The sequence below is a fragment of the Stegostoma tigrinum genome, chromosome 9 (genome assembly GCF_030684315.1).
Source record: "Stegostoma tigrinum isolate sSteTig4 chromosome 9, sSteTig4.hap1, whole genome shotgun sequence".
NCBI lineage: Eukaryota > Metazoa > Chordata > Chondrichthyes > Orectolobiformes > Stegostomatidae > Stegostoma > Stegostoma tigrinum.
In genome coordinates, this window is record NC_081362.1 from 80,738,053 (window position 1) to 80,750,081 (window position 12,029).

At 38.7% G+C, this 12,029-nt stretch overlaps 1 protein-coding gene across 9 annotated transcripts in view; it reads left to right on the top strand.

Annotated features, from left to right (window-relative positions):
* Positions 1-11,345, top strand: part of birc6 (baculoviral IAP repeat containing 6) — a 231,075-nt gene extending 219,730 nt beyond the window's left edge. For all 9 annotated transcript variants that reach the window (XM_048536940.2, XM_048536945.2, XM_048536946.2 and 6 more), the window contains 2 exons: positions 5,236-5,370; positions 10,624-11,345. In XM_048536940.2, the coding sequence (XP_048392897.1) occupies positions 5,236-5,370; positions 10,624-10,809 (321 nt within the window). In that variant the 3' untranslated portion in view covers positions 10,810-11,345. The remainder of the gene's footprint in view (positions 1-5,235; positions 5,371-10,623) is intronic.
* The last annotated feature ends 684 nt before the right edge of the window (positions 11,346-12,029 follow it).

Below are 12,029 nucleotides of genomic sequence, written 5' to 3' on the forward strand. Positions count from 1 at the left end.
ACGTGGCTCAGTTACGCTTGCTCGAAGCAAACAATATTCATGCACAGGGATCTCATTTTTGGCAAACAAAAGAAAAATGTTCAAGCCTTGTACCATTGTTGAACTACCCAGGACCTCATGGTTCCCTGTTGCCTGTTACATGGCTGTACCTCAGCCAATCAGAGTTGACCTGCTTAGCAATCTGCACCTTTTTTATCCTTTAATATAAATTGTCATAATATTAGAAATTTGGAATTATTGCATTTGTTTCAATGAATGCAAGATGAAAAGCTTCAGTATAATTTGTTTTCTTCAGCAATATTATAGGCGATTGTACATTCCAGAAGGATCTCCTGCAATTTTCATGTGTTGTCCAGAATACATAGTTTAGACGTTAATCTTGTTAAGTTGGATTTGCCTACGTTTTTATTTGTAAGGACATGTACAGTGATGAAGCTAACACAAGTTTCATAATAGGAATGTGCTGACTGTGTTGGAGCATTCAGATTGAGCACAAAATGTCATAAAGCCTGGAATAGATCTTAAATTGACAAATGTCAACACTTATCTGTCATCCTGCTAAATATAGTTTTTCATACAAAAAATACTGGCTTCAACCAAATTAATAATTGATGCCTATAATACAATTAATTTGCTATGCTTGTAAATTGATCCATATTATAATTTATGTTGTGTTGAAGACTAGATTTTTGTACAGAAATGCGGAGGAATGGAATTATTGTACAAAATGCGGAGGAATGGAATTGTGGGAGATATAGCAGTTTGGGTCGGAAATTGGCTTGCTGAAAGAAGACAGAGGGTGGTAGTTGATGGGAAATGTTCATCCTGGAGACCAGTTACTAGTGGTATACCGCAAGGGTCGGTGTTGGGTCCACTGCTGTTTGTCATTTTTATAAATGACCTGGATGAGGGCGTAGAAGGATGGGTTAGTAAATTTGCAGACAACACTAAGGTCGGTGGAGTTGTGGATAGTGACGAAGGATGCTGTAGGTTGCAGAGAGACATAGATAAGCTGCAGAGCTGGGCTGAGAGGTGGCAAATGGAGTTTAATGCAGACAAGTGTGAGGTGATGCACTTTGGTAGGAGTAACCGGAAGGCAATGTACAGGGCTAATGGTAAGATTCTTAGCAGTGTAGATGAGCAGAGAGATCTCTGTGTCCATGTACACATATCCTTGAAAGTTGCCACCCAGGTTGACAGGGCTGTTAAGAAGGCATACAGTGTTTTAGCTTTTATTAATAGAGGGATTGAGTTTCGGAACCAAGAGGTTATGCTACAGCTGTACAAAACTCTGGTGCGGCCGGACTTGGAGTATTGTGTACAGTTCTGGTCACCGCATTATAAGGAGGATGTGGAAGCTTTGGAAAGGGTGCAGAGGAGATTTACTAGGATGTTGCCTGGTATGGAGGGAAGGTCTTACGAGGAAAGGTTGAGGGACTTGAGGCTGTTTTCATTAGTGAGAAGAAGGTTGAGAGGTGACTTAATTGAAACATATAAAATAATCAGAGGGTTAGATAGGGTAGATAGGGAGAGCCTTTTTCCTAGGATGGTGACGGCGAGCATGAGGGGGCATAGCTTTAAATTGTGGGGTGTAAGATATAGGACAGATGTCAGAGGTGGTTTCTTTACTCAGAGTAGTAAGGGAATGGAACGCTTTGCCTGCAACGGTAGTAGATTCGCCAACTTTAGGTACATTTAAGTCGTCATTGGACAAGCATATGGACGTACATGAAATAGTGTAGGTTAGATGGGCTTGAGATCGGTATGACAGGTCGGCACAACATCGAGGGCCGAAAGGCCTGTACTGTGCTGTAATGTTGTATGTTCTATGTTCTAAAAACTAAGATAATCTGGGAATTTGCTCAGTGTATTCTAAATCTGAGCCTTGTATTGATAAAGTTATGTTGACTATGTTTGAAAAATATATCAAAGAGCCTTGAATATATTTTTGGAAGGTTGGCTGAACAGTTTATAGTTCAGAACATTTTGCAGATAACAAAATATTAGTTTGTACTGATGAGTTCAAGTTTAAATTTATGCTGAGGTGAATATTGTTTATTATCATATGTAGCTTGGGAAGGTTTGTAGGTTACTTTCATTCTTGCATCTTAAAACAGCGAAAGGATAAGCACCAGAGAATTGTACCAGTGAGGTATTGTCACGCATGGTATTGTACCAAAATGATAAATCTGTGGGTGTATGCGCAACAATAAGCTAAATTACATTTGACAAAAAGCTTTATGGAGATGATGTTGGGAAAGGCCATAATATGTGTTAGGTCTTCTTAATTGTTTTTGTAGTTAGTGACTTTCTTGCTAGTGTACTGGAAGTGTATCTCATGTTTTTGGAGGTTTATTCTCTTGCCTGTTAACTTGCTAAGCTTACTGAATGTAGATTGTAGTCTGCTCTAAGGATAGACTATTGTACAGTCATAAACCCACAAAATGATGCTCAGGGTCTGATGTGTTTGCAGAAATAAATTACACTTGGCTTCAGTCAAAAATAATTTTAATTAATCATCGACAATGTTTTTGCACCTCTTTCCCATTTGCCCCACTCCTATTCGCCCCACATACAGTAAGTTATCCCATCGTGAAGTAGTATCTACATGCCTTGGCTTCATTCAAGGATTATCATTGATTTACAACATGCTGAAACTTAGCAGCTGCCCTAACCCCTAAAGCACTGAGCATTGTTTCTCACCATTGGATCATAGTTGAGATTACCTTAGGAAGACCAAGTCTTGCCTTGTGCTTTACGTTACCAGATGTATAACGTAAGTCGGCCATTTTTAGGTTATAGTCTAAGACTTTGTAATTTGGTTCCACTTCTAGGAAAAGAGCTACTTGCAGTGGCTTTGTACAAGATTGTCCACACTTGTCTGAAAATTTAGAATTGATATAATTTATAGTTTGATAAATTCCTAGCCCAGAGGAATTTCAGTCAGGGCAAAAAAGAATGAAAAACTTAGAAAGTTTTTCCTTTTAAAACTTTCATTTCTCTTCCTTCAAATTGTATTTTAGAAAATAGTTGATTCTATTCTAATCTGTTAAAACTGACCTTTGGACAGCTATTCCTTTAATTAAGCAACGTTCTTCAAGCCTTTGATTTATTTCAAGATTGAAACTTTTTTTTGTAGAGGCACTGCAATAACGTCAAACAGAGCAATGTCACAGACTTGCACATTATAATCTAACTTCAAGGATCTTCCCTTTTCATTAACTGCAACTTATTCAATGTGCAAGATATGGTTTATTTGTTTGTGGCATCTGGGTGTATCTACACCCCTAGGGCTGTAGTAGTTAAAGAAGACAGCTCACCATTAACTTTGGGGTTAGGAAATGAATGCTGGCATATCTGATGTCCACATCTTGTGAATGATAATATAACATCTTGCCGAAAATGAATATGTTCCAGAACTTATTGGATTCCAGGAGGATTCTGGTGGTTTGGAAAACTGCTACTATGATGTTCAAAATGGGAGAGACTGAAAGCATGAAAATATAGGCCAGTTAGCATAACATTTCAGAAAACTTTAGAGACCCTGATCAAAAATGAAATAGCAGGACATTTTTAGAACAACTTACCACAGAGTCAGGGTGATTTGCTGGAGGAGGGTTTATAAGGTAGATGCTCTTTGCACAGAGTGGTGGGCAAGTGGAATGTGTTGCTGGCAATGGTAATGGAGTCAAATACTTTAGAGACTTTTAAGCAACTCTTGGATGGCACATGGAGAATAGTAAAATGTTGGGTATGCAGGGTAGTTTGATCTTAGAGTAGGATAATAAGTCGGCACAACATCGTGAGTCAAAGGGCATGTACTGTGCTGTAGTGATCTATGTTCTAATTTATATTATTAGCGAAATACAGGAAATTCAATTTATCAATGAGGCAGTTCTGAGTTGGACCAGCAAAAGTTGAAGATTTGACTAACAGTAACATGCAAAGTGACACTAGACAGGTATCAATGTGCTGCAGTGCCACTAAAGATGTGCACTTTAATCAGAAGAGTGTGCAGAACCCTCCGGGAAAATTGTGACAAGTTAATTCTGGTTTGCAAGATCTCTTGACCTTCTAATTGTCAGTGGAGGCCTCCATTCATACATCCAACAACTGAGGTATCTGGTCCCATATATTGTGCTAATAATTATAGCTGTCTTGGTTTGCATGGAACAAGGTGTCATTGATGTGAATAGGTGAAAAGATTTTTGTTTTCCTGTGGCCAATGCAGGAGGCTGGTTGAGAAGGACTTGAGGCAATAAGAAACAGTTTTAAAAATGCTTCCTCGTGGGTGATGCGAGGCCTGGAAAATGGAAGGAACGACGCCTCGTTTTATGCTTAAGTACTTAAAAGGCCTCTAACTGATGGAATTCAAATTCAATTAAGAAATTTTTGAATATAAAAAGTTTCATGCTCACGATTACTGAACCTGTCATTATTTTAGAAAAAGCTATCTAGTTCACTAATTTCCTTTAGGGAAGGAAAACTGTCTTTAACCTGGTCTCATCTGCATTTGGATCCAGTTCCACAGCAGAGTTGATAGGCTTAACTGCCGCTTAGAGGGGAAATTTAGACAATCTTTGGATGGTCTACAATTGCTAGCAATGTCAACATTGTATGAAATAATTTTCAATTTTTTATGAAGCAGTAAAATTTATGTTGTATGGCATGCATTGGGATCGAATGGTGCCAGTAAGTCAAAACTATTGGTTCGTGCATTGCAGATAACGGTAGAAGTAGGAATTGAATGTCGACATGCTTTGACATATACTGCAACTTGGAGAACCTGTCAGCCTTTGACTCTTTTCAAAATAATGCTGAGGGGAAAAATCCTTCAGTGGTTCTTTTGCAATCACTTGACGCCGACAATGTTGGTATTTTATATGGAAATAGTTGCACCTGTGGAGGGACTTTGGAGATTTGATTGGCAGAGTATTCTGATGCAGTGCCACAATACAAATTTTACTATAATAGAATGGTGGATCTTCCAATGCAAATATCATACATGAGATTGCCTGGTAAGTAGGGAGAAAAAATCCATTGTGGCAGTACATTGATTATATCAATGAAATTCATGCATGTTTTCTGCTGCTGACGACAAATGTACTTGAGGGAACTGTCTTACTTGCCTCTCTTGAAGAGGTGATTCTGGTTAAGTTATATTTTGCTGCATCAATTGCCAGTGTAAACTTGTAACTGTACTTTTCACCTTTCTTCTGAATCTTGTGGTTCTAGGTCATACACAAACATTTTTACTTGAAGAGAGCAGAGGTTATGGCCCAGTGCGAAGAGTGGATTGCAGATATTCAGCAGTATAGCAGTGACAAGAGAGTCGGTAGGACCATGTCTCATCACGCAGCTGCTTTGAAGGTACAGTTGAGAAAACTGGTTACTTGTACATACAGGGTTTAGCAAAACATTTCCTTCCTTATGCTCAGTGCATTTTGTTTTCTACTCATTCTTGGGATGTGGGAATCTACTATATGGACTTCAGCAAGGCCTTCAACAATATTCCACATGGTAGACTGGTTAGCAAAGTTAGATCACATGGAATCAGGGGAGCTAATCTATTGGAAACAAAATTGGATTGAAGGTAGGAGATAGAGGGTGATGATGGAGGGTTGATTTTCAGACTTGGAGGCCTGTGACCAGTGGTGTGTCGCAAAGGATTGGTGCTGGATCCACTGCTTTTCATTATTTATATGAATGATTTGGATGTGAATGTAGGAGGAGTAGTCAGTACGTTTGCAGATGACACCAAAATTAGTTGTGTAGTGGACAGTGAAGAAGGTTATCTCAGATTACGAGACCTTCATCCAATGGGCCGAGGATTGGCAGATGGCGTTTAATTTAGATAAATGAGGTGTTGCATTTTGGTAAGGCAAATCAAGGCAGGACTTATAAACTTAATGTTAGGATCTTGGAGAGTGTTGTCGAACAGAAAGACCTTGGAGTGCAGGTTCATAGTTCTATAAAAGTAGTGTCGCAGATAGGATAGGGTAGTGATGAAAACGTTTGCAACACATGCCTTTGTTGGTCAGAACATGTGAGTATAGGAGTTGGGATGTTATGTTATGGCTGTACAGGACATTGGTTAGGCTACTTTTAGAATACTGCATTCAGTTCTGGTCCCCCTGCTATGGGAAGGATGTTGTTAAACTTGAAAGGGTTCAGGCAAGATTTATAACAATGTTGCTGAGATTGGAGGGTTTGAGCCATAGGGAGAGGCTGAATAGGCTGGGGCTTTTTTCATAGAGCGTCTGAGGCTGAGGGGTGACTTAGAGGTTTACACAATCATGAGGGGCATGGATAAGGTAAATAGCCAACATCTTTTTCCCATGGGTAGAGGACTCCAAAGCTAGCGGGCACGGGTGACAGAGGAAAGATTTAGAAGGGATCTAAAGGGCTAATTTTTCACACAGAAGGTGGTGGGTGTATGGAATGAGCTGCCAGAGGGAAGTGGTAGAGGCTAGTACAATTGTAACTTTAAAAGACACTTGGATGGGTGCCTGAATAGGAAGGGTATAGAGGGATGTGAGCCAAATGCTGCTAAATGTGACCACATCAGTTTAGGATATCTGGCTGGCAAGGACAAGTTAGCCCGAAGAGTCAGTTTTCCTGTTGTATAACTCTGCAATTCTATGACTGTGTAACCAGGCCAGCATTATTTATCCATCCCTAATTAGCCTTGAAAAATGGCAGATAGTTGCTGCCTTGAAATACTTTAGTCCATGTGTTAAGATTATAGCTGCAGTATTGTCACGTTCATCAAATCTCCTTCAGCAGCACCATCCCATTCTGTGACTTCTACCAATTAGATGGACAAAGGCAGAAAAGAGTTTGACAAACCATGATCTGTAAGTTTCTCTCCAAGCCACATGTTACCTTGATTTGAAATAAATATTGCCTTTCCTTCATTGTGGTCATGTGAGAAAACCTGAATCTCCATTCCTAATTGCATTCTCTGTGTATCTACACTGGATGGATTTAAGGACTGAAGAGGACACATTACCACCACCCAAGGCAGTAAGGGAGAGGCAATAAATGCTGGCTTTGCCAGGGATGCCCACATCCAATGGAAGATCCAGTGATGATAAAGTTGAAATAGTGAGCCATTGAGAATACATGGCAACAGAGGACATAGAACCAGTGTAAACCATTCATCCCTCAAGCCTGCTCTGCTGTTCAGCTAGATCATGCCAATTTTCTGCGTCAACACCATTTCCCTGCATTGACTGTACATGCTTTGATGTTTTCAATATCTAGAAGTCTATCAACCTCCCTCTTAAGCATCATCAGTGATGGGCCTGCACAGCCTTCTGGGGTAGAGAATTCCAAAGATTCAGTACCCTCCGTGTGAAGAAATTCCTCCTCAGCTCAGACCTAAACATTGTCTTCATTATTCTATGTGTGGATTCTTGACTGACAGACTCACGCACGCACAACAGCCTTCCTGCAACTGCCCTGTTGAGCCCTAAAACATCTCTTTTTTTTTTTCTTTGAGAGATCTCTCATTCTTACAAATTCTACATGTTATAAATACTGTCTCTTAAATCTCTCCTCATGGTACAGGCTGCCGACCCATGCATCAGTCTAATCAGTCTAGTCTCATTCATAGTCCCTCCTCTGGCAAGTATAACCTTCCTTAGGTAAGGAGATCAAACTATACCAAATATTTCAGGTACTGTTTCACCAAACCTCCATGCAGTTGCCACAGGACAACTTTACGGCTGTTCTCAAATCCTCTTACAATTAATGGTAACATATCATTTGCCCTCCAAATGGCTTGCTGTGCCTGCATGTTAGCTTTCAGAACAAAGACGCCCAAGTCCCTTTTGCACAACAGTTCCCAATCTCGAACCATTTAATATATTTTTCAACATCTCTATTCCTTCTACCAAAATAGAGAATCCATACTATGTATTTGCTATGTTCTTGACCATTCACTCAACCTGTCTAAATCCCCTTGAAGTGTCTTTGCACCCTCCTCACAATTTGCTTTCCCCCTGTTTTATGTGATCAGCAAGCTTAGAAATAGCCTATAGTACATTTAGTCACTGAGTCCAAATCATTGATCCAGATTGTGAAAAATTGAGGCCCAAGTACAGATCCCTGCAGCATCCAGAATCCATTCCCTGCTAACCTGAGGATCTCCTGTTTATTCCTACTGTGCCATTTAATCAATTCTCAATCCATGCTAGTACATTACCTCAATCTACTTCAACCAACATTTAACAAACTATGTAGGATCTTACCAAACTTCCAAAAATTCAAATAACACCACACGTACTGGTTCTCACTTTTCATTTTTACTAGTTAATAATCAAAAAACTCTCAACAAGACCTGTCAAATATGATTTCACTACAGATTAAATCTATGTTGACTCTGCCCAATCCTAGCATTATTTGCTGAGTATCAACTGTCACATTCTTTATAATAGATTCCAGAGATGTTCCTGTTACAAGTGTCCAATTCCCAGTTTTCTCTTTCCTCTTCTTAAATAGAAGCATGTACCTTGCAATTTGCAGGAACTGTTTCAGAATCTGTAGAATTCTGAAAGATGATCAATGTATCCATCGTCTCTATAACCACTTCTTCCAACACACTGGGAACATACAGGATTTACCAATTTTCAGTCCCCTAGTTTGCCACTGCTACATTTTTGTTGAAACTAATTTCTTTCAATTTCTCATTCTTACTAGTCCCTTGGTTCTCTAGTACATCTGGTAGGCTTTTGTAATTCTGTCTAAAGATGAACACCGCATTTTTTAAAAAAAAATTCTTTGCTAATCTTTTCCTTTTAATATACTTTGAGAAGCTTTTGTAGTCGTATGTTTTTTTATTTCCATCTGTTAACTTTAATATGCTATTTCCCTTTGCTCTGCAGTTTCTTGATCCTCTTTTATTAAATTCTAAAACACGCCCAGTGTTCTAGCTTATTGCTTTTCCTATGGCAACTTTATAAGCTGTCTCCTTCTCACTATTGAAATAAATGTTATTTTGTAGTATGACCAATCTCGGAACATATTATTCACGTATTTCCCAACCTAGCAAACGCTCCACATTACTCGAGCAGTTGTTTAGGTTCTGAAACCTGGAACTCCAATTTCTGCAGCTGGTGACGCTTCCTGAAATGCGGTTGGCTAAGCCATGCAAGACAGTCACAACATCACATATGCCATGGATGCATTTCGATGAGACCACGTTACCCTACCTCACTTTACAGACTGTTATAAACTGGAGGCTGGAAAGTGGAATGTAGAATTGCTCACCAACTGTTTGCGAATTGTCTTCCTTTTTTATTCTTGACATTACATTTTGAACTCTGCCTGTGCCCCGCATCTACCAGCAACTTTTTATGCCCCACTTATCTCTGTCAATCCTGCCACAATCTAGTTAGCTAATTAATTATTTCCTTAATTTTTTTTGCTTAATGCTTTTCTTCCCTTTCACCTAAAGCTGTACTTCAAACCTGAGTGATGCAATAAACCTTCCAACTTAAAAATAAAACACATTCACCAACTTCTTGCTTCTGTAATTTTTTCATCCTTGAATTATAAGGTGCCATATCAAAAGTTATTACCAAATATAAGCAGGCAGGGTGGGGGTAACTTATTAATATGAATAAAGGGTATAGCTAGCTAACAGAAAGAAGTGTGAGAATGAATAGATCCTTTTTGTTTTGAGTAGCTGAATCATGAGATGTACTGAATGGAGTTCCACAGAGATCAATACTGGAGTCCTACTTTGCAGTCCTTCATGCTACGACAGTATTGTCAAGTCAAATGGGGAACGGTGATGAAGGGAGATTGGCCATGGTTTTTGTTAATTGATTGGTGGTCGGTGTAGGAAAAAACACATTGCATATTTAATTCTGAGGCTTTTCACTTGATTCAGTAGGTACTGATCTTCACAGCATCTGTCATGTAATGGTTCTGATTGCTCATGCAGTATGTAGCTTCACCAATAAAAATGCAACACTAAAAAGATTAATTGTACTATCTAAGCTCCGACTTTATAGTTAGAGATTTGTAAAAGAAAAATTGTCAAGGTGAGCTAGGAGGAGAAGAAATCCGGGAAATGTAATTGGCATTGGATAAGGACAGAATAGGAAAGCAAAACATAAGAGCAGTGGCAGCCTGAATCTGTAGTGAGGGTCTTGGTGGTGGAGAAAAGGAGCTGTATTGTGAACTAATCAGGCGAAGGGAGAAGGAAGATTACAACTCAAGTGGCAAGGGAACTGGGGTATTGATCAATTTTTAAAAGAATTGTAGAATTTTGACAAAATTAGCAAGTTGATTTAGTGACAGGAGACTACTAATGCATATCCATAATAGAATACAGTTTCTCTGCAATTGCTATCATAGTATTCCATGTTGTCCTTTGTAATCCTGATTCTGATCGATATCTATCTTTACTTAAATTGCCTTCTTTTCTTTCAAACAAAGAAGTGGAATGGGCTACATTTACTACCGAGCTGTCCTTGTTTTAGAAGTACGATTTCAGAATTATATTAAATATTTAGCTTTTAAGAGAAGAATGGTGTATAATGAATGTAAAACCCACTAAACAGACAGCATATACTTTCTTTCCTTACTAAGTGCTGTCTAATTATCTTTCAGCGCCATACTGCACAGCTACGTGAAGAGTTGCTGAAGCTTCCCTGCCCTGAAGGTCTTGAGCCAGAGTGTGATGAGGCAGTGGAGAAAACTGAAGATGCTGCAACGGGTGAAACAGAACCTGTATCAGAAGGTGAAGAAAAGCCCAGCAGCAGCAGAGACTCCTCTCCTAATGATGTCAAATTATGATCTGCAATGTGTGGACTTGAAAGACTCGAGGCTTTGGAGCACAAGCCAAACTTTGTCAATATTTGTATGTAAAAAGCTAATTATGTAATAGGTAATAAAATTGAACTATGCTATGCCCTTCAAGGTAAAACCGTTTAAATCAATATGATCTTTTATTTACCTGTAAAAGAGTGTAAACTTTTTTGTGCTTTTATTTTTCAATTGTGACATAACCACTACATGGTATGTTTGAAACAAGTTGTTCATGTATACACTGATGACAAACGGATAAATCACTGATATAAGGGAAATACATTAGAATGTTTACCGAATGTTAATTTTTCAGATTTCTCCATTAGAGGACAGTTTCAACCAGGAATATATTGTCATCCTTGTAGGTACTTCGCTTATTTAAAAATACAGATCTTAGGCTGGTAGCCCCTATCCCCGTTCCCCTTCTTTATCTCTCCCTCCAAAACAATGTTTGGCCATATTCATTGCTCATAGTAAATTTCTACAAACTCCTGTAACTTCAATAAAAAGATGAATGAACATTCTATACAGCTACGATTGATTACTGGTACGTTAACAGTACTGTTAATTACTGAATTCATGAACGTTTTTATGATGAGTCTTAAATACATTTTTAATAAATATGACTTGCTTTGGTTCACAAATGCATATTGGCCTCTGGAATTATGAAACACTGCAAGAATCAAATTTTGTTGCATTTTAGTATATAGCCTTACACTAACAGTTGAGGGCGAATAATTCATTTTTGTTGTTTTGAGGCAATGAGTGCATGTCGCTATTCTTCCATTTGTGGTAGGATATAGGTATAAGCACACAGCTTCAGATGAAATTGGGCAGATTTTTCTGGGTGGTGATTGTGCATTTCCTGCTGGCTGGCTTTAGACTTCCCCAGAGGTCTGAGAGACTTCCGGTTTTAAAGCTGATTAATAAGTGTAAGAGAAGCTATTGATGAAGTAGATTTTGTGGAGCTGTCATTGGTAGGCCGTCAAAAAGAATGCTGGTTATTGTAATAAGACTTGGCCCACAAGTTTGAATGTATTGCTGCAAGTTCATTGTACAAGTACCTAACTATTGCATACGTGACACTATTTTGCTGACTGTCAGTTTTTGTCTTTACATTTTTATAAATCAATCACATGGCTATAATTATTCAGTGTTTATTCTGAAGGTTGTCAGGGTACATGAGCATCAAGGTTGAGCAATCAATT